This window comes from Taudactylus pleione, unplaced genomic scaffold, assembly GCF_031769625.1.
Source record: "Taudactylus pleione unplaced genomic scaffold, aTauple2 ptg000425l, whole genome shotgun sequence".
Lineage (NCBI taxonomy): Eukaryota > Metazoa > Chordata > Amphibia > Anura > Myobatrachidae > Taudactylus > Taudactylus pleione.
Window position 1 is genome coordinate 603,642 of NW_028284827.1, and position 23,544 is coordinate 627,185.

The 23,544-nt window shown below is 50.7% G+C and overlaps 1 protein-coding gene across 2 annotated transcripts in view; it reads left to right on the top strand.

The window, feature by feature from the left end:
- Nucleotides 1-23,544, top strand: part of SORCS3 (sortilin related VPS10 domain containing receptor 3) — a 648,995-nt gene that overhangs the window by 559,300 nt on the left and 66,151 nt on the right. For both annotated transcript variants that reach the window (XM_088447257.1, XM_088447258.1), the window contains exon 16: nt 23,170-23,356. In XM_088447257.1, coding sequence (XP_088303383.1) covers nt 23,170-23,356 — 187 coding nt within the window. The remainder of the gene's footprint in view (nt 1-23,169; nt 23,357-23,544) is intronic.

A 23,544-nucleotide genomic window follows, 5' to 3' on the forward strand; every position in this document is an offset into this window, starting at 1 on the left:
TCCCCCTCTGTCACCCAGCACATCACCTCATGTGTCACCCAGCACAGCTCCCCCTCTATCACCCAGGACAGCTCCCCCTCTGTCACCCAGCACAGCTCCCCCTCTGTCACCCAGCACAGCTCCCCCTCTGTCACCCAGCACAGCTCTCCCTCTGTCACCCAGCACAGCTCCCTCTCTGTCACTCAGCACAGCTCCCCCTCTGTCACCCAGCACAGCACCTCATGTGTCACCCAGCACAACTCCCCCTCTGTCACCCAGCACAGCTCCCTCTCTGTCACTCAGCACAGCTCCCCCTCTGTCACCCAGCACAGCACCTCATGTGTCACCCAGCACAGCTCCCCCTCTGTCACCCAGCACAGCTCCCCCTCTGTCACCTAGCACAGCTCCCCCACTGAGCCCAGTACAGCTCCCGTGTTTCACCCATTACAGCACCCTCTCTGTCACCCAGCACAGCTCCCCCTGTGTCTCCCATTACAGCACCCTCTGTCCCCCAGCACTGCTGATTCCTGCTATGGGAGGATGCTGTAATAGTGTTGTCTGTGTCACCCACCAGCACTATTACAGCATCCTCCCATAGCAGGAATCAGCATGATCCCGGCCACTCGCTCGACCCCACTACCAGTGTTCCTGGAGAAGATATTCAGCCTCGAGTCTCCCCTCAATCTCCGGCCAACTACTATTTCAGTCAGAGCTTCTTCCCCTGCGATGGGGCTGCGCGCACGGACACCTCCCCGGCTCCTCCTCCCTGTACTGAGACCGGTAATGATCCTCAGCGGCTGCCTCCGGGTGATGGCCTCATGTCCAGGCCCCGTCCCTCGTCACATGTGCAGTCCGGCTACTTGACACCGGGCAGTGGGGAATCCATCGGATTTCTTTAACTCTGCGAAGCAGCGGGAGACTGCACAGGGAATCGGGAGGGTACGCAACACTGATTAATTCAGAGTTTACATTCTTTATATATGCATTGTGAAAGCACAACCATCAACCCCACCCCTCGGACTCGCTGCCTAGGTGTCATTCTTTACCCTGAATTGTCCCTTGTTTATCACATTCAATCTGTTTCCAAATCCTGTTACATTCATCTAAATAACATCTCCAGTATACGCCTGTATCAGGGTGGGCAGGATGGTGTGCAGTCAGTGTCATCCCTATGACGTCATGCAGCCGCACAGCCGTAGGGGCAGCATCTGAGCTGGGCTGAAGAGAATATGCGCATAATCCCAGGATCCCGCTGATTCTGATCCCGGGATTGGCTTCCCTATTCAAATGTACTAAAGTCAATTGTGGAAAAATACCAGGGGTGGACCCGTGCGATAATAACACCACATGGAGATGGCGTTATGCAGGGTCCTCGCCCCACACCCCTGTCTCACCTACTCTAACTCAGCCTTCCCTACCTGCAGGGAAAGCAGAGCGAGGAGCAGGCATCAGTGATCAGCCGGTGTATCTGATAAACCGCAGCGCTCATCACAGTGAAAAAAACCCCAAAACCCCACTTACCTGCACCCAGAGCGATGATCAGTGATCCGGTAAGCGGCTCGGTCTCTGATCTGTAACCTGAGATCCTCAGCTTACTGCATCAGGTGACCGGGTCACAGCGATTAGATGACCAGATCTCTAAGGGCTCAACGGCTCACAGATCATCTGATGGAGGTCACCAGGGCCAGATTAAGGGGGGGGAGGGCAGCAGGGACGGTCTTCCCAGGGCCCCCACACACAGAAGGGCCCCCACACAGGGTCGATGTGACCCTGCCGAGAACCGGTGTCCAGAGGCACCTGTTCCTGGGTGGAGGCTCAAGCAGACGTGGCTGTTCTACTGAATGCAGCAGTATAGTCAGTGCTGCTGCATCAGCTTCCTGCTGGGGAGAGGGGCCGGCCTTACACTTACCTACAATACGGCAAGCCCCGCGCCCAAATCCCCAACAATTGTAGCATTCCGTATAGGGGGCGGGGCCTAATGGTGCAACCTATACCTGCTGCAGCTGCATTAAGTGTAAGTATGTACGTGTATATGTATGCAGTGTTCTCTCCAGGCTGTTTTCTGTGGGCGCATCGCCCGACAGAAACAGCCTGCTGCCCGGCACTTTTCCCCGCTGACCCCCGCGGTGGAATGCTGGCCTCTGAAGTGACCGGAGGCTAAAGAAGCCTCCGATTGCTTCAGAGACCAGCGTTCCGAGTGATGCACTGCGCGGGTGACGTCATGACGTCACCCGCGACATGAGGAGCCTGCCCCGCGCGCCTGCTGGATCTAGTTATATCCAGTCAGCACGAAGCAACGGGAGCGTGAGCGGCCAGCATGTAAAGGTAAGCGCTGGGCTGGGGCCAGGACCAGTCTGGGGGCACTATTTTAGTCTGTGGGCACTACATAAGGGGCACTATTTAAGCCTGGGGGCACTACATAAGGGACCAGTCTGGTGACACTACTTCAGCCAGGGGGCAATGCATAAGGGCATAGTTAAACTACAGGGGGCAATGCATAAAGGGCACAAATACAGTGGGCACTGTATAATGGGCACTATTGACTGATAGCCAGTAGGGGAGCAACTTGAGACCTGTTGGGCTGGATTTGTAAGGGAGATACCCCTGTTCCCAGAGCGCTCATAATTGCGAAGGCCCCCACCCGGCTACTTTTGGATGCCACCCGGCTGGAAAAAAATTATTGGGAGAACACTATGTATTTATGTGTATGTATGTGTTTCTGTATATATACTGTATGTGTTAGGGTGTATATAGGGTAGTGTTTATGTATGTGTTAGTGTGTGTATACTGTATGTGTTAGGGTGTATATAGGTTAGTGTTTATGTATGTGTTAGTGTGTGTATACTGTATGTGTTAGGGTGTATATAGGGTAGTGTTTATGTATGTGTTAGTGTGTGTATACTGTATGTGTTAGGGTGTACAGTATATAGGTTAGTGTTTATGTATGTGTTTCTGTATACAGTATATACTGTATGTGTTAGGGTGTATATATTGTGGTGTTTATGTATGTGTGTGTATGTGTATGTATGTTTTTCTGTGTATATACTGTATGTGTTAGGATGTATATAGGGTAGTGTTTATGTATGTGTGTGTATGTGTATGTGTTTCTGTGTATATACTGTATGTGCTAGGGTGTATATAGGCTAGTGTTTATGTATGTGTTTCTGTGTATATACTGTATGTGTTAGGGTGTATATAGGTTAGTGTTTATGTATGTGTTAGTGTGTGTATACTGTTTATGTGTGAGTGTATGATATATATATTTAATATATATGTGTTCATAATACGGGTGGGGGGGTAAGTTCTGTGTGGGTTGGAGGGGGCCCCCACACCTTAGTTGCCCTGGGACCCCCACAAGCCTTAATCCAGCCCTGGAGGTAAGTGTAAGCTACAGAGGTAGGGGGAAGCCGCCGGTGGTGGCACGTGATCAGAACCACTCTCAGGGGTATAGTTACTAAAGTGTGAGGTTTTAGAAATTGAGATGTTGCCCATAGCAACCAATCAGATTCTACTTATCATTTACCTAGAACTTTATAGAAGATAATAGCTAGAATCTGATTGGTTGCTATGGGCAACATCTCCACTTCTAAAAGCCCTGCACTTTAGTAAATATACCCCATAGAGTATTTTTTGTGAAAAATACCCTGAAAAGTGTGTGAAGAGGATTCGCAGGGACAGAGCGTTCCCACAAGCTGCGCCCCCGCATGTCATAATTACTACATCCTTGTGACGTATTCACATACCGCATTGCCAATCCTGGTGATTTATCACATCCAATCCGCATCTGAGGTAAGTAGGGCCCTTAGTGAGAGTCCACAGTGTCAAGACACGCGTCTCTGCCGAGGGGGCGACTCAGCGTTCACTCTCCTCAGCGGGGTCATTATTAGCACAAATTGCGTTGGCCGCCTCCTGCAGAGCACAAGTGGCTTTTTCTCCACGATAAGTGGACTTTTAGTACATGGACCCCCATGTGCCTTAACAGTTCAATATATTCTTCGGTAGATTTGCATTGGCTGAGCAATCTAGCAAGAATGACACCCCTGCCCATTTACTGTAATTGGATTTAAAGCTGACCGCCATTAACTCACTGGGGGGCCTATTCACCAACACTAAAATAACGGTTTTAAGGACATTTTCCTTAATTACCGTTATTTTAGTATTCATGAACACACTTACCACAGGAGATATCACTGATATCTCCTGGTTAAGTCCGCCTGCGTTAATTTCCACACTCCCCATACATTAGTACATTAGTATGAGGACATTAGTACATTAGTATGGGGATGTAGAAATTAGGCTATTCATCAAATTCCGAAAATTATGTATTTTCGGAATTTGATGGTGTTACTATCCACCACTCCCTAGTCCCTCCTCCGGTTGCTACTCTGACACTGAGTTCTCCCAGTAGAACACAGTAAAGTAAAAAAAAAAAGTTTTATTTAACTTTACTGTGTTCTCTCGGGAGAACTCTGGACCTCATTCAGAGTCGGTCGTTGCGGCCGCACGGTCGTAAGGGAAAAGGGTCCGGATATGCAAATGATGCACTCGCAAGTTGCATCCTTAAAATCGGATCATTAGCTGGGGGGAGGATGCGGCCGTAAGACAAAAAATACGCCCCCTTCTCGTACGCATTACACATCATCTCCGGCCATATAAGGATTAATCGAGACCATCGCTAACCATCGGAACTGGTCGTAGAGCTTAAGGTTGACCATACCCTCTCTTAAGCACTACGATCAGGTCAGTGTACAAACCACCCATGTCACGTGTGCTATGACACTACTTTGTTAATTATGCACTCCCATAAAACGCCGTTCGCATAATTAGGCACGCCTGCGTTCGGATCTCCACTACCCCGTTTTCAAGAACCTTCCCCTGTTACCACCCACAAACGCCTCATCCTGTCACTCAAACTAACGACCTGGCTGCGTTCAAGGAGAGAGAAATTTCTGATCGTAGCAGCTAGTTTGCACACACGCATTGCGAACTTTACGCATGCGCAGTTTAGCGAACATCGGTGGCGTACGACCGTGCGGCCGCAACGACCGACTCTGAATGAGGTCCTCAGTGTCAGAGCAGCAGACGGCTTCGGTGGCCAGGTAGCCAGTTTTACGAGAGGACACATCCATAGTGATGAGGGGTTAATAAAAACGGTGACTTCATGTCGCATAAAGGACTGTAGTACAAAACTGGAGTCTGAAAAGTCTTAGTTAAACATTTGGGCTTGTATTACATAACTGCGGAGTTACCTTCCGAACATGTGTAATAAATGGATTTACCGAGCAGTCACCTTATCCCACTCCAGCAGCTCATTTCCACTTTAATTTATATTCATAAACTCTGAGATAGGGACATTGTCTGAGGAGAGCGAATCACTTCCAATATTTCATATCCAGCAGGCCTAGAATAAGTCAGGCTGCTGAGATGTTTGTGGGTTATGTATCCCAAGTCTATTAGCTTTGTGGAGATTGCAGACCGCCATTGGCAACATTAAACCTACCGTGAAAACTTTTTAATCGTTCTGCAGCTTTTCCATTGTCACTTGTGTTGTAACTTCTGCGCCACCTCCGAAAGAGATTAACTTGGTGCAGAAGGCGGACGAGTACAAACGTATCGCGTGCCTGAAAGACTCATAAGCTAATTGCAAACAATGACGGTTTCAGGGTTTACAAGTATTTATATATATTTTGCCGAACGTCAGTTTATAATGAAAGGATGACAGTTACTGGGATGTGGTTGAATGTAAAAGTTATTGCTAGAAATGAGAGAAGTTATATCAGAGTATACAATGTATCTATCTGCCCATTTACTGTAGAGGAAAAACAAGATATTTATGGTAAATAAGCTGTGCTAATACTAATGGAGCATACACACGGTCAGATTTGTCAGACTTGTCAGATTTGTCAGATGAACGATTTGAACGATTTTACCAAAGTTTTGAACGATTTGAACGATTGAACGATTTTTAAATCGTTATCGTTCATATCTGAAGGAAAAATCTGATCGTGTGTATGCACCATAAAAGTTGATGTTGACTGCTCCTTTGTATGGTTACTGACCGTTTTATGTGATTACATATTACAAGTTTGTGTGTAAAAAACGGCATTATAGGGCTGATTCTGAATCGAACATATCTCTTTTCCCGGACGCAAATAGCGTGTTTTAGCATACGGCACAGACGCAGAAGCAAACATGCTCATTTTTGCATATCTCCCTCCGAGTCAGACGGATCTTGGCGGGATCTCTCTTTGCGTGAAACGTTTGTTTCGGCGCAGGAATTTGGCGACGACAATATGATTGGACGAATCTGTCCCATCTTGTGATGACGATTGCGGCCGTGGACAGGTTCCCACTTGAAGCCAAAGGTATCCTCCCATTATATCATAGGAGCATTAAGGTTGGCGTCATTATGTAGTGCTGCGACGGTGTAGCGATCGGAATGGATTAGCATATCATCGCAGTCAGACTGCGTGTGTAACCGCAGCTGCGATCGGAGTTGCAATCTGTAGCGAATCAGGCACATAGCCAGTAATGTCGCCCAAAACAAAATATGCTAGTGCCTTCCAACACTTACCTGAGCATAGGGACGCCCACTGCCGCCTTCTCATATCCGTCCAACGGCGTACCACAGCCTAGACATCCGTAACATCGATGCAGATCAGCAGCCACACAGCTTCTGACTGCCAAACACTGCGCCTCTCCTGGTATGCAGAGGGCTCTCATGCTGCGAATGCGATCGCAATGACTAATTTATGCACGCCCATGAACAGCATTTAAACGGTCAGACACGCCTGCGTTTGCCCAACCAACCCCACTCGTTACCGCCCCCCAAACGCTGACTACGTCACTCTTTTTGCAAGTGAATCCTCTGTGCGAGCATAATCGCAAACCAATCGCTGCGCGTGCGCAATATCGGCTTTCATGCACGTGCGATGGCTAAAAATCGCTCAATCTGCTTACATTTCAGCATTGTGTAATAAATCTCTGAATCAGCCCCTTTGTAATGCGAATTATACAAATCCAATAACCCTTATGTCCAATAAATCTGATAAATGACAGCATACAGGACCTTATTCAGAGGCGGCCGCACAGAGCGTGCGGTCGATCTGAATGAGTGGAGGACGTCTTGAATTTTCAAGACATCCTCCTTTGCGGTGGTAAGGCTGTGGGTCAAGACCATCGCGACCATCGGGGCTTACGACGAGACTCTAGGGTAGGGTCTCCCTTGTCGTAAGCCCCGGAGAGCTTTCGGCTCTGTCTGAGCCGGAAGCTCTCCACTGACATCCCATGGGAACGCCCCCGTTTGGGCTGCCACCCCCCCGGCCCGCCTTCCAAACGGGGCGAGCTGTCAATCAACATCGACAGCTCGTCCCCTTTGGATCGAGACCCGCTACGACCGGCGCTGTCGGTCGTAGCGGGTCTCACGCATGTGCATGACGGCGCTGGTGCCGTCGTGCGCATGCTCTGTGGGGGGCCATCGACCCGGTCCGAGCGCATCAGCGCTAACGACCGGGTCTGAATGACCCCCACAGTCCTCATGCAGAGTTTGTCGTCCGTCTGTCCGAGGAGCGTATCTGTATGTTTTCATGTGGCGCAAGCTCTGGAACAAAGTGTGCAGCTGCTGCAGAGTCTTACGCATTTTAATTGCCTTTCCACTTGCGACTGAAAGGGTGTAACAGGCTGTAACAGGGCGTTCACTTGTGTGCATATGTCAGAGAGGAGGTAATCCTGGAATTGCTGACTATAAGAGCTGTGTAAGATCTATCCGTGAAATTGGGCATCTCAGAGCAGAAACTGGGCGGCGACATTGCGGGCTCACAGAATCGCCCTGACTTGTGGGAGTGTTCTGGGAGCGCCGTGGGCGTGTATGAAAAGCTCCACGCGATTCTGAGTCCTGCGTACGGGGAAGTGAAGTCTGTATCTGATGGATTCCTGGCATCTTGCACAGGACTGGTGTAAGCGCAAATACTAATGATGGCGGTTGCGTTGGCCTGCACGGCTTCCTGCTTGCAGAAGCACGGACCCGCGCGTTAGCCCATGTTTAGCATAAGGCAGTAAATGTGGCTTCCACAGCTGCCGGTAAAACTACTGCCGCTGTGCCTGCAACTCAGAATGAGCCCCTAAGTGAACAAGTAGAGGGCCTGATTTAGAGATGGTCGCTAAAACGATCCTAGCTACGATTTCACCCGCAATGCAGCTGCTAAAATATGCTAAAGGTTCCAAAGATCACCCGAGCATAGGGACACCCACTGCTGCCTCCTTACCTGCGTACAACATTGCTTACCTGCGTAAATATCTGTAACATCGATGCACATTGAGTGGCCATCTTGCCCTTGCGGGAGGTCTGCCCAGCCGCAGACTCGGCAGCTCTCCTGACTCACATAGGGCTCTCATGCTACGTAGGAGGTCGCAACGGCTGATTTATGCACGCCCATGTAACGGCGTTCAAATGGCGAGACACGCCTGCATTTTTCTGACCACTTCCCTTTCCCACCCTCAACGCTGACTACCTGCCACTCACTTTGCGAGTGGATCCTCTGTGCGTCCATAATCGCAATCCGTATCACTGTAGCTTACACATATGCTCACTGACAAACAGTCGTTGCATCTGTGGGGGTCATTCAGACCCGTTCGCGAGCAAAGGACGCTCGCAAAAGGGTCGATGTTGCCCCACTGCGCATGCGCATGATGGAGGGAGCTCCGTCGTGCGCATGCGCAAGACCCGGATAGCGACGGGCTCTCCGTCGCTCCGGGTCTCACATCAAAGGGTTCGTGCTGTCGATGTTGATTGACAGCATGCTCCCTTTGGTGGGCGTGCCGGGGGCGTGACTGCCAGACGGAGGCGTTCCCATGGGAACGCCTACAGTCTGAGTCCGGCCCCACTGACATCAGTAATGATGTCAGTGGGAGTGATTTTGGCTCTGATAGAGCCAAAATCACTCTTGGGCTTGCGGCAGCCAGACCCTACCGCAGGGTCTCGTCGCAAGCCCGATGGTCGCGATGGTCTTTGACCATCGCTACCTTCTTTTTGGCCGCTCGCATAAGCTGTGGGTGGTCACCCACAGCTATGCGAGCGGCCTGGAGGCCGCTCCAAATTTAGCTGGGACGGCCCTGATTCAGAGCGAGCGCTCAGGTCAGAGCGTTCAGCTCTGAATCAGGCCCTGTGTCCGTAATCGCCATTGCGTTCATCTCTGAATCAGACCCTAGGTTGGGTGCTGCGTAAAGGTGAGTATAGCTCTGCATATTAGCAAATAGTTCTGTGCACGCAATACGGGGGCAATTATGGCCGGCTTGTGTTCAACTGTGCACCAGTCCCTACAGTATATTCCTAAATCAGGGTTAACGCATTCATCATTTACCGGAACAATTCATGAATTTGTACAGATAAATTAACTTTGCCAGTCACCTGTAGTAGCAGATTTATAAGCTACAATGTAACAAGTTAGACAGTGGCCGATCCCCTTACCTCTACTTCTGTGTGATTTCCAGAGTAATAATTGTCTCAAGAGAAACATGTTACATAAATTACTGGAATATAGTGAGATGAATTATTTCTGTCATTGTCACTTGTCACAGTCAGATTATTCCCTGAGTGACTTTGACATCCTAGTCCTTGGTCTGTTGTTGTGGATGACGCATGGCCATTCCTAACCGGTATCACCTATTCGTTAATTTACTATCATAGAGCCTCTTGTCAAGCCCTCGGCTCGCTCACCCAGTGCAGAATGTGATAAATGAGTTCTAATTTCGAAACCGTGTGACCTTTAATTGATCCGTCCATCTGGTGGATAATCAATAAGACAGTTAAACCCTGTGGCCTTTTGAAATGTGTTATATAGCTGGAAGTGGAGAATCCAGAGATAAAAGTTTGTGTAGTAATAATAACATCAGTATGTGAAGCCGGACGGATCGCTAGTAATAACATCAGGAGTGGATGAGTGCGGTGTGTGAAGCCAGTGTGTGGGACACTAGTAATAACATCAGGACTGGAGGAGTGTGGCGTGTGAAGACGGTGTGCGGGTCGCCAATAATAACATCAGGAGTGGTGACCCCACCATTGAGACCACCCGACAGCATCCATTCTCTCCTTATCCAGAACCATCATCCTTTCCACCCCGTGCAGAGTCTAGACATTCCTCCTGTGGACAACCTCGATCACTGGCATTTTTTCACATCATGTTCCCCTTTACGTGAAGTTTCCCATGGAAAGAAAGCCAAGCAATATCTCTGAAATTCAGCGGTATTCTCTCCGAATTAATCAGAGCCAACCCTGCAGAAGCGACACTGCTCGCATAGCTGACATATAAAAAGATTGAGATCAGGTATGTTTTGCACAAATCAACCCTTTCCCTGAATTTCCATTTTTTTATCCAACACTCTACTTTCCAGGTAGCATTTTCCAGTTTCTTCTACAAATTTAGGGTGGCATAATCGCCATGGTCGAAACGGATGCCTAGAATCTTCATCTGTGAACAGGCCCAGGGGAGGCTATCGCGACCATCGGGGCTTGCGATGAGACCCTACGGTTGGGTCTTGGCAGCCGCAAGCCCCAGGGTGCTTCCTGCTCTAAAAGAGCAGGAAACTCCCCACTGACATCACTGTTGATGTCAGTGCGGCCGCCCACAAATCGGTAGGCGTTCCTTAAGGAACGCCTCCATTTTGGACACCACCCCCCTGGCCCGCCTACAAAACGGGGCGAGCTGTCGATCAACATCGACAGCCGCCCCATTTGTAGAGAGCTCTCTCGCTCTGGGGCTTGCGCACGCACAGTGCGGCCACTGCTCGTGCGCAGGGCTATCGACCAAGTTGCGAGCACATCGGTGCATGCGACTGGGTCTGAATGAGGGCCTATGTGTCTCTGCCACCAATGGCAGGACTACCGTGACATCATCTGCGTGGGCCAATACCTTCAGAGAGAACTCTGGGCCCAGCTGCACCCCCTACACACTGCACTGTTCTGTACCCTTCTGACGAAGGGATTGATCACGAATACATATTGGAGGGGGCTCAACGGACATCCCTGCCGAACACCAGAGCTCACCCTAAAAGTAGGACCCACCCAACCATTAACAAGCGGGAAGCTCTCGGCCTGACTATAAATTGTTCTTAGCCTATTCACCACCCTCACTGGAAAACCATACCTTTCTACTTCAGGGTCCTTAGTGTCCACAGGGAAGTAGCTTGGGGTATAGGTGGTTGGGGACCAATCCAGGCATCTTAGAGCCTCCCAGGATGCATCGGGCTCCCTTCCTATACCCCGCCCCCCAGCCAAGGCACCTACAGTTTCGTAAGTGCCCGGCCGGAGTCGGGTGCTCCACTCAAGAGGGGGCTGATTACAGCCCCCGAGGATCTTCAAGGGCGGTGATGTGGACAGTCCAGCGGACATCGTCATTACCGCTCCGGCACCGAGACCCCAGTACTGATCTGGGGATCTCAGCGGGCCTCCGGGGTTCTTACTAGCAGGGACCCCGGACGACCCCTGACTGTGTACCGGGCTTACGGGGGAACGTGGTAACGGACGCCCGCGGTGGGCGCCCATATTACACAGTCTTTTCCCCAGGGCTGGGGGCTCCCTGGGGAAGTGGCCTGTAGTGGAGCCAGGCACTGAGTCCTGCGCTGCCACTAGACCACCAGGGACAGGAGACCTGAGCAAAGCAGTGGTACCGCTCTGGCGTCCTTGGGGTTAATTGCAGGCCGGGGGAGGACGCCTTCCCTGTTGCAGCCGGCTTTTCCCCCGCTGCTTAGAGCACTTACACAGCGCGCTCTGGGCCTGATTCAGACCCCCTCGCAAGCGCTGAGCGCTCGCAAGTGGGTCGATGTTGGCCCAGTGCACATGCACACGACGGAGGCGGCTCCGTCGTGCGCATGCGCGAGACCCGGATAGCGATGAGCAAGCCGTCGCTCAGGGTCTCGCTACAAAGTGGGCGTGCTGTCGATGTTGAGTGACAGCACGCCCCCTTTGGTAAATGTGTATGCTTACCAAAATTGACCGCTCGGTCTGTGGGTTTGCCGCTTAATTGGGCCGTTGGCGTAGTGTGTACACGGCATAATTTGCTGTGATTGTGGGATTTGGGAAAGTAGCCTAGATAATGGTCCATAGGGATATGTCTGTAACTTAGGGCCTGATTCAGAGCCGCTCGTAAGCGGCCGCTAGTTCGTTCCGAGCGATGTTTGCCCAACTGCGCATGCGTACGGATCGTAATATGCATGCACGAACCAGTCAGTACGGCCGAAATTCGTTTGTTCGCTAAATAGCGAATGCCTGCTATTTTGAGTGACATGAGGAGGCGTATGTGGGTGGTAACAGGGGAAGGTGCTTGAAAATGGGGAGTGGAGATCCGAACGCAGACGAGCTTAAAGGTCAAAACGGGCGTTTTATGGGTGTGCATAATTAATACAGCAACGTCATTGACCACGTCACTGGGTTATTTTATAGTCAGAACTGCTCGCAAGATTGCGGTAGGAAAAACCAACCACAAGAATAGCGAGCAGTTCATACGCTGGTCGATGTACTCGATTAATCTAATAAATAGCGGACATGACATAGGATGCGAGCGGCCAGGGGGCGTAGTGTTCCAAAAAACGACCGCAAGTTTTGTTCGCTCATTCAGACCTAGAGGCGTGAACAGACTGCAAAGAGCGAACGGTTCATTTGAATAGCCACCCCTTTTTACTGAACGAGCGAGCGCAAATAGCGTCCGGCTCTGAATGAGGTCCTTAGTACACTGCTGCTAGGAGTGACAGCCTACCAAAGCCAGGGTATGGTGGTGTGCTCAGGGCTGCCCAGTACTACGGTGTGCCCAGTGCTGCCCATTACTATGGTGTGCCAGTGCTGCCCAATACTATGATGTGCCAGTGCTGCCCAGTACTATGGTGTGCCCAGTGCTGCCCAGTACTACGGTCTGCCCAGGGCTGCACATTACTATGGTGTGCCCAGTGCTGCACAATACTATGGTGTGCACAGTCCTGCACAATACTGTGGGTTGCCAGTGATGCCCAGTACTATGGTGTGCCCAGTGCTGCACATTACTATGGTTTGCCCAGTGCTGCCCAGTACTATGGTGTGCCCAGTACTGCCCACTTGCCCAGTACTATGGTGTGCCAGTGCTGCCCAGTACTATGGTGTGCCAGTGCTGCACATTACTATGGTGTGCCCACTGCCAGTGTTGCCCAGTGCTAAATATTACCTGCTGTCAGTGTGGACACAGCAGGATGAAGATTTCTCTCCCTGTACAGGCAGCAGCAATGGTTAATCTGGGGAAGGCATGAGCAACAGGAGTCCTGATAAACTCCATCGACAATCCCCGGCCCCTTTTTCGACTCTCCAGCCCCTTGGGTTCTTGGGAAAGAAAACCTAGCTCTATATTGGTTGGCGGCGGCCATGTTTTTGAAGCCTGCTGTAGGGGCAGCCATTTTTGGTTAGCCACTGCAGCTTCATTTTACACATATAATAGCACAGAGCGGCCCTGAATCACTTAAATTGTGCCGGCCTGGGGGGCAGATTGCACCCGGCCCCCGGCCCAGCCCGCCCCTGTCCGGTACTGATGAATCTGTGCAGCTTGCTGCATTAGATATAAGGCAGAAATTGGGGAGGAAGAGGCTGAAGGGGGAGGCTTATGTGCTACATGTACGCTCCCAGACCCTTCTCAGGTTCCCTGTGCTCCTCAGGAACCCCCTTGGGTGTGTTTGACACAGGCTATTACAGTCCTGGCAGGACGTCTATCGGCCCCATGTGTGTACCCTCCCATAGGATTTGCACAGCAGCAGATGGTACCGGCCCCCTCAACCTGCGTCTCAAGTGTCCCCTGAGCTTACCTGGGTGAACCCTTTGTCTAACATGGTTAATATCCTTGCATAGAGTTTACAGGAATCCCCGCTTAGGCCCGCAAAGCAGCCATTATTGTCATCCCAGTCTACTCATTACGACGATGATGACATGATGTCAGATGATGGGGAAATTCTGGATCTATCTGATACTGATCTTCCTACCAAGGAGACGGAGGCTAAGTCTTCTATATATATCCCGGGCATGATATGGACGGTCTGTGAGGTCATGGTGATTGAAGACAAGGCTTCTGATGAAAATAAGCCCACATATGCTTCATTTTAAAATGTTAAAAGCACTAATGCAGTGTTTCCTTTATCTGGTCAGTTAGTAGATCATCTGGAGGAGGCGTGGAAAGCTCCTGGGAAGAGATTTCAACCTCAGAAGCATTTGGCTTATGCCTACCCTTTTGCAGAGAATTATTTTTCTAAATGGGAATCTCCTCAGGTGGATTCTCATGTGACACGCTTAGTGAAGAGTGCAGCCCTGCTTATGCCGTCCATGTCTTCTCTGAAGGATTCTACGGACCGCAAGGTGGAGGTATGTCTGAAGTCCATTTACTCTCTCGCTGGAGGGGTTGCCAGACCTGCTATGGCTGTGTGTTGGGTGGCCAGAGCCATGGAAAAATGGGCCAATGCCTTGGAGGAAGCACTGTCTTCTGGGGCTACCAGTGAGCAAATCGTACTGAAAGGCAATCTCCAGGATTCAGCTGCTTATGTCAATGAGGCAGCTTTGGATGTGAGCCTACTTACTTCCAGGATTTCTACGGCAGTGGTATCCGCTCGTCATTCTTTGTGATGTGGCTACACTCTTGGAGAGCAGATGCAGATTCCAAGAAGGGCTTGGAATGTCTTCCATACAATGGTCAGGTACTGTTCGGTCCAGCCTTAGATAAGATTCTGGATACGCTGGTGGCAGCAAAATCTGCGTGCTTGCCTTCGGCTCCGACTACTTCTGGGTCAGGGACTTCGTCCTTTCGGTCCTATCGGCCTCAGGGTGTCAAAGGTGCAGTCCTTTCCGAGGCCTTCAGGAAACAAGAAGACCACTAAGCCTAGGAAACAGGCTTGGAGCACCAGATGCCCAGCCACCAAGCCTGACGACAAGCCTTCAGCCTGACGGGATGGGCCTCCCCTTGGAGGACCCCAAGGTGGGAGGCCGACTTCTTCAATTCACCCAGTGTTGGTGTCAGACAACCACAGACACTTGGGTAGGGGAAGTGGTCTCTCACAGGTATGCCCTCTCCTTCCACAGAAGGCTTCTCCATCAGTTCTTTACCACGGACCTTCATTCAAATCCAGTGAAGGCTCTGGAAATTCACAAGGTAGTACAATCTATGCTCCAGGAAGGGGTTGTAGTACCGGTCCCATTACCCCAAAGGGAGACGGGTTATTATGCCTACCTCTTTCTGGTGCAAACGCCAAACAGATCGTACCGGCCTATACTCAACCTGAAGTCCCTAAACAGATATTTGAGGGTGCTTCGGTTCAGGATGGAAACCTGGGGATTTTATGGTGTCTCTGGATATCCAGGATGCATACCTGCATGTCCTGATAGCTACATCTCATCTGCGATTCCACAGGTTTGCGGTAGTGAACCAGCATTATCAGTTTCAGGCATTACCATTTGGCCTCTCTGCAGCTCCGAGGGGATTATGGCGGCACATCTGCGCTGCAGGGGTCCGCCTCCTACCTTACCTGGACGACCTACTATTGTTAGCAGGGTCTCCAGAGGTACTTCACCACCTCCTACAACTGACTATATATGTGTTTTGCAGAATCACGAATGGCTGATAATTGTAAGAAGTCATCCCTGACGTCTTCTCAGAGGATGCTCCATCTCGGAGCTCTGCTGGATACGCAGCAATAGCGGATCTTTTTGATGGAGGAAAAGATCTCTGTGTTGCAGACAAGAATTTGCACTTGCCTGCGGGACCGTAGAGTGTCCATTCCCTCTACAATGTGGTTACTGGGGTCCATGGTGTCGACGTTCGACATGGTGGAGTATGCCCAGTTCCACTCGAGGCCTCTGCAGAAGTTAATCCTCTCCAGCTGGGATGGGTTGCGTCATCGGCTAAAGACTCAGAGGCTAGTGCTTTCTCCGGAGGTGCATCTGTCTCTGGCCTGGTGAGACGTCTCCTCTCAACAAGGGACGCACCTTCTGTATCTCAGATTGGGTCCTTCTAACGACGAATGCCTGTCTATGGGGGTAGGGTGCTGTGACAGGTAAATACGTGTTTCAAAGGAGGAACTCGAAGTCAGGTGGCTCTAAAAGATGTATCTCGCATTCTGACTTGGGCAGAAGGCAATCTACCAGCCATCTCGGCAGTGTTCATTCCAGGAGTGCTCAACTGGGAAGCAGACTTCCTCAGCCGTCACGACGTGCATCCAGGGGAATGGTCCCTTCACCAGGAAGTATTTCAGCTCCTAGTGGACAGGTGGGGCCTTCCACCTCGGAAATAGACCTCATGGCCTCCAGACACAACCGCAAGCTGCGGGTGTACAGATCCAAAACAAGAGATGCAGAGGCTATCCTTGTAGACACCCTGTCGGTCGGTGGACTTTTCAGTTCGCTTAGCTGTTTCCTCCATTCTCCCTTCTTTCTCGGGTGCTTCGAAAGTTCAAGCAAGACTGAGGCATAATCCTGCTGGTGGCTCCAGAGTGGCCCAGACGTCACTGGTACTCAGATCTCCAGAGTCTTTCCAACGACACTCTGTGGTTGCTTCCTCAGTGCCCGGACCTGTTGTCTCAGGGTCCGTGTCTTTACCCGGACCTTGGTCATCTGTCTTTGATGGCGTAGCTCTTGAGACATTCCTCTTGAGGTCGAAAGGTTTTTCTAGCTCGGTGGTGAATACCATGCTCAGGGCTAGGTAGCCGGCTTTGGCCAGGATTTACCACAGGGTCTGGCACACCTATTTTGAATGGTGCTAACCTAGGGGGTACGATCCTCTGATGTTTCGGATTTCCAGAGTCCTAGCCTTTCTTCAGACGGGCTTGGATCACAGTCTGTGCCTTGCCTCTTTGAAGGTGCAGGTTTCTGCTTTATCTGTGTGGTTTCAGCGTCGGATTGCCCCCCTTGTTGATGTCCGCACCTTTTATGCAAGGGGTCCTTCGCATACAGCCTCCCTTTGTCCCTCTGGTGGCTCCTTGGGATTTGGCTGTGGTTCTGAAAGCCCTTCTTGGTCCCTTATTCGAAACACTTGGCTCAGTGGACCTCAAATGGCTTACAGCTAAGGTTGTTTTTCTTTTGGCTATTGCATCTGCCAGAAGAGTGGAAAGGTTGAGGTGCGCTCCTGGGTAATGTGTAGGGGGGGGGGGGGGAAAGGGGATGGGGAGAGGGAAATGGAGGGGGAGGGTTGGGCAGTCAGTGTGTATTGTGGTGGATGTTTTGTGGTGGGGTGCGAACAACAGAATGCTGGGTGAGTGGGTATAGGTGATATATTTATTCAATTCGTGTTTAATTGTGTGGACACAAGTTCCTTCCTTTGTCTGGAGGCACAGTGCTCCTCGGGAATTTATTGTCTCTGCATAGTTCGTGGGGGCATGTGCTGCCCGATGGTGGTGATCTGGTGCAATCCACAGTATGGGGGTGGGTGGACCTTTTGAGGGGGCTCCTTACCATGTGGTCCTTACTACTGCATGTACCCCTGCTAGACCTATGGTCTACAGTCTTGGGAACTGGGATGCTCTATTGTTGGTGGTTGGGGAGTTGCATGCGCTGATGCTGGCACAGCTGTGTGGGTTGCACGCTGGCGGGGGTGCAGCCATGTGTGAGAGGTGCCGGTGTCCGTGGGGGTGTGCCGCTGCTGCTGCTCGTGGTTGTGAGGGACCCGGATGTAATTCTGGGTGCCGTTGGTGAAGTGCGAGCAGGCGGGTGATGCGTGGAACAAAGTGAGTCCAGAGGTAAGTATTCTTTGGTGCAGGTGCAGGTGTGGAAGTCTCTGATGCATTGCGGTCCGTTGGCCTTTCCCAAGGAGTCCTTGAGAAAGGCCAACGGGCTGCAATGCGTCGGAGACTTCCACACCTGTACCAAAGAATACTTACCTCAAGTCCCCAACCAGCGCTGGGTCGAGTTCGCCACACACAGCCTTCACCCATCATGCCACAGCTACCGTCGTGGCATGCACCTACACAGGGCGAACGCATACAGCCAGCGTGTCACCCTTGCCCTGCACCCACAGGCATGTGAACGGCCCACGTTAGCTCAACAGAACATCTGGCCCCAACTGGACTTTGAGGAAGCCGCTCCCTGCCACAGAAGTCGAGCACCTAGCGGTAGGTACCAACCACCCCTCCATAACAGTGCGGGACGCTGCCACTGGGGACACCCCCCAACCACCAACAATAGAGCATCCCAGTTCCCAAGACACTAGACCATAGGTCCAGCAGAGGTACATGCAGTAGTAAGGACTGCATGGTAAGGAGCCCCCTCAAAGGGTCCACCCACCCCCCATACTGTGGATTGCACCAGATCACCACCATTGGGCAGCACATGCCCCCACGAACTATCCAGAGACAACAAATTCCCGAGGAGCACTGTGCCTCCAGACAAAGGAAGGAACTTGTGTCCGCACAATTAAACACGAATTGAATAAATATATCACCTATACCCACTCACCCAGCATTCTGTTGTTCGCACCCCAGCACAAAACAGCCACCACAATACACACAGACTGCCCAACCCTCCCCCCTCCATTTCCCTCTCCCCATCCCGTTCCCCCTCCCCCTACACAGGAGCGCACGTCAACCTTTCCATATATAGCCAACCTATAGTAGGACCAGGTACCCCTACTCGCATGTTGCAGCACCAGCCCACATCCCTCCTCCCCCCACCCCAGACGTTCTCAACCACACATCCCCTTACCCCACTTCACCACAAAGCGCATCCTAACCAACCAACTTTCTACAGGTTTCTGCCAGAAGAGTGTCAGATTTGGGGGCTCTATCCTGTCGCCCCCCTATTTGATTTTTCATGAGGATAGGGCGGTTCTTCGGACTTGCCCTGGTTTTCTGCCTAAGGTGGTATCCAGTTTCCACATTAATGAGGAGATCATTGTTCCGGCCTTTCACTCTCCAGGTTTGTTGGTGGGTGAGGCCACGTTGGATGTGGTTCGCGCTCTTCGCATTTATGTGGAGCGCACCTGTTCTTTCCGGAAATTGGATTGTTTGTTTGTTTTGTATGGTTTCCACAAAAAGGGTTGGCCGGACAATAAGCAAACTTTGGCCCGCTGGATTCGCTTGGCAATTTCTGAGGCCTATGTTCATGAGGGCATTCCTGTTCCGCCCTCTGTCACTGCTCATTCTACAAGGCCTGTGGGTCCCTCGTGGGCAGCTCAGCGTGGCACCTCGGCTGTTCAGTTGTGTAAGGCGGCCACGTGGTCTTCGGTTCAGACCTTTGTGAGGTATTATGCTTTCGATACCTTCGCCTCTCAGGATGCTTTCTTCATGTGGCGGATTCTCCTTTCTGCACAGGAGCATCCCCGCCCTTGAAGGATACTGCTTTGAGACATCCCCAAGGTACTTCCATGTGGATCCTAAGGACCCTGAAGTAGAAAACAAGAGATATGGAAAGAACTTACCTTGGTTATCTCTGTTTCTACAAGGTCCTTAGGGTCCACAGGGCACCCACCCTGACGCCCTGTGCTTCAGAAGGGTCTTGCTCTGGTCGCCAGTTTTTCTGTCTCCTTTCTGTGAGTATGAGATTCTTGTGCATGCAGGACTTTCTCCTTTCTTTTTCTCCTCTCCGGCCTCTGGCATGGTACGTAACTGAAGGTGCCTTGGCCGGGGGGCAGGGTATAGGAAGGGAGCCCAGTGCATCCTGGGAGGCTCTAAGAATTTAACTGCATGGTGCCCGGATTGATCCCCAACCACCTATACCCCAAGGTACTTCCTCCCCACACAAATTACATTTGACATCATTACAATCTCTAGACACATGTCCAATTTTCCCGCATAATGTGCATTTGGTGACATTACAGTCGCTACTCATGTGGCGAAAGTCTCCACATCTAAAGCAAGTGCGTGGCTGACCAGGATAATAGCACTGGACGCGATCACGGCCAATATAAGCCGCAGAAGGCACATGTAAAAAACCTTTGTCAGTACTTTTTAGCTGTACCATGGCCGACCAAGCACCTCCCCAGACTCTCATTGTAGACCCAACTTTAATTAGATTGGATTGAACAGTACAAAATCTGGACAACCAGAATAGAATGTCCTGGACGGGTATTGATTCATTCCTCACCAAGGGGTAAATTTACTAAGAATCGTGTTCGGGCGAGATTAAACTCGACTAGGTTCCCACAAACACGCGTGAGTTTTCCCAGACAAAACTCGCAAATTTACCAAGAAGTGAGTTTTGCAAAATCGTGTTGTTCGATGGTGAATGCAAACTTGTTTTGTCGTGTGAGTTTTAGGCAAAACACACGTGAGAATGGATGTATTTATAAAACACGTGTGAGAATGGATGTATTTATAAAACACGTGTGAGAATGGATGTGATTATATAAAACACACAGGAGAATAGTTGTGTGTAGAAAACACACAGGAGAATGGTTGTGTTTAGAAAACACACAGTAGAATGAATGCATCATCCTAGAAAAATGTTCTGAGTGAAGCAGTCACATCATGTACACACTGCCTCAGCATAGAAAAACACCACAAACAGCCCAACCTTTTGAGGGTTTTGTTGGTTAGAGGTTGCAGAGGGAAAGTAAGGAGTATGTTAAGTGGTGTAGGAGAGTTTTTGGCTACTGAGTGAGATTGCTGGTTGTTACTGTATGTGGAAATTGTTTTGTGCTTATTTATTGTCTTGTCTTATATCTGTTTGTCTTTTTTCTGTCTTTCTTGATTGTGTTTTTTTTCTTTTGTCCTGTTGGTGTTTTTTGTGTGTGTGAGTGGGTAATAGGAGAGGAGGTTTGTGTTAGCTTTGTCTTTGTTTTCTGTGTGTTTTGCATTGTAAAGGGAGGAGGAAAAGAATATGTCCAGGCCAGAGGAGAGAGAGGGAGAGTGTGGGGTGGCCTTATACCCTGTCTGACCTCCTGCCTTATACCCTGTCTGACCTCCTGCCTTATACCCTGTCTGACCTCCTGCCCTATACCCTGTCTGACCTCCTGCCTTATACCCTGTCTGACCTCCTGCCTTATACACTGTCTGACCTCCTGCCTTATACCCTGTCAGACCTCCTGCCTTATACCCTGTCTGACCTCCTGCCTTATACACTGTCTGATCTCCTGCCTTATACCCTGTCTGACCTCCTGCCTTATACCCTGTCTGACCTCCTGCCTTATACCCTGTCTGAACTCCTGCCTTATACCCTGTCTGACCTCCTGCCTTATACCCTGACTGATCTCCTGCCTTATACCCTGTCTGACCTCCTGCCTTACACCCTGTCTGACCTCCTGCCTTACACCCTGTCTGACCTCCTGCCTTACCCCCTGTCTGACCTCCTGCCTTACACCCTGTCTGACCTTCCGCCTTACACCCTGTCTGACCTCCTGCCTTACACCCTGTCCGACCTCCTGCCTTACACCCTGTCCGACCTCCTGCCTTACACCCTGTCTGACCTCCTGCCTTATACCCTGTCTGACTTCCTGCCTTATACCCTGTCTGACCTCCTGCCTATACCTTGTCTGACCTCCTGCCTTATACCCTGTCTGACCTCCTGCCTTATACCCTCTCTGACCTCCTGCCTTATACCCTCTCTGACCTCCTGCCTTATACCCTGTCTGACCTCCTGCCTTATACCCTGTCTGACCTCCTGCCTTATACCCTGTCTGACCTCCTGCCTTATACCCTGTCTGACCTCCTGCCTTATACACTGTCTGACCTCCTGCCTTATACCCTGTCTGACCTCCTGCCTTATACCCTGTCTGACTTCCTGCCTTATACCCTGTCTGACCTCCTGCCTTATACCCTCTCTGACCTCCTGCCTTATACCCTCTCTGACTTCCTGCCTTATACCCTGTCTGCTCTCCTGCCTTATACCCTCTCTGCTCTCCTGCCTTATACCCTCTCTGACCTCCTGCCTTATACCCTCTGTGACTTCCTGCCTTATACCCTCTCTGCTCTCCTGCCTTATACCCTCTCTGCTCTCCTGCCTTATACCCTCTCTGACCTCCTGCCTTATACCCTGTCTGCTCTCCTGCCTTATACCCTCTCTGACCTCCTGCCTTATACCCTCTCTGACCTCCTGCCTTATACCCTCTCTGACCTCCTGCCTTATACACTCTGACCTCCTGCCTTATACCCTCTCTGACCTCCTGCCTTATACCCTCTCTGACCTCCTGCCTTATACACTCTGACCTCCTGCCTTATACCCTCTCTGACCTCCTGCCTTATACCCTCTCTGACCTCCTGCCTTATAAACTGTCTGACCTCCTGCCTTATTCCCTGTCTGACCTCCTGCCTTATACCCTGTCTGACCTCCTGCCTTATACCCTGTCTGACCTCCTGCCTTATACCCTGTCTGACCTCCTGCCTTATACCCTGTCTGACCTCCTGCCTTATACCCTTTCTGACCTCCTGCCTTATACACTGTCTGACCTCCTGCCTTATACCCTGTCTGACCTCCTGCCTTATACCCTGTCTGACCTCCTGCCTTATACCCTGTCTGACCTCCTGCCTTATACCCTCTCTGACCTCCTGCCTTATACCCTGTCTGACCTCCTGCCTTATACCCTCTCTGACCTCCTGCCTTATACCCTGTCTGATCTCCTGCCTTATACCCTGTCTGACCTCCTGCCTTATACCCTCTCTGATCTCCTGCCTTATACCCTGTCTGACCTCCTGCCTTATACCTTGTCTGACCTCCTGCCTTATACCCTGTCTGACCTCCTGCCTTATACCCTGTCTGACCTCCTGCCTTATACCCTGTCTGACCTCCTGCCTTATACCCTGTCTGACCTCCTGCCTTGTACCCTGTCTGACCTCCTGCCTTATACCCTGTCTGACTTCCTGCCTTATACCCTGTCAGACCTCCTGCCTTATACCCTGTCTGACCTCCTGCCTTATACCCTGTCTGACCTCCTGCCTTATACACTGTCTGACCTCCTGCCTTATACCCTGTCTGACCTCCTGCCTTATACCCTGTCTGACCTCCTGCCTTATACCCTGTCTGACCTCCTGCCTTATACCCTGTCTGACCTCCTGCCTTATACCCTGTCTGACTTCCTGCCTTATACACTGTCTCACCTCCTGCCTTATACCCTGTCTGACCTCCTGCCTTATACCCTGTCTCACCTCCTGCCTTATACAATGTCTCACCTCCTGCCTTATACACTGTCTGATCTCTGAATAGCAGTGATGCAGTTTCCTGCCATGGTTACATATGTATATTCTCATGTGACAGAGACGTGTTCTATCTTACAGGGAGATCTACAGAAAATAAATATTCAGCTGGACTTCGGAGATGGGAGCGCAGTGTCTTACGCCAATTTCAGCAAGATCGAAGACGGCATACGGCACTTTTATAAGAATTCGGGTATATACCAAGTCACAGCATATGCCGAAAACAATGTCGGCATTGACAGCGCTGTCCTGTATCTCCACGTCACTGGTAAGCTAACAGTGTATTGTCGTCTTTCAAACTTTATCATGAAACCGGGATGGGAATTATCCAACGTCTGTGCCCCAGGCAGTAATGTATTGTCCCTGCTTTGTGCTGCTATGTTGGGATGGAGTTATATAGGGGTGTTTAGGATTACATATTTGGCTTAGACGTTCTGTATGAAGCGCTCATTATAT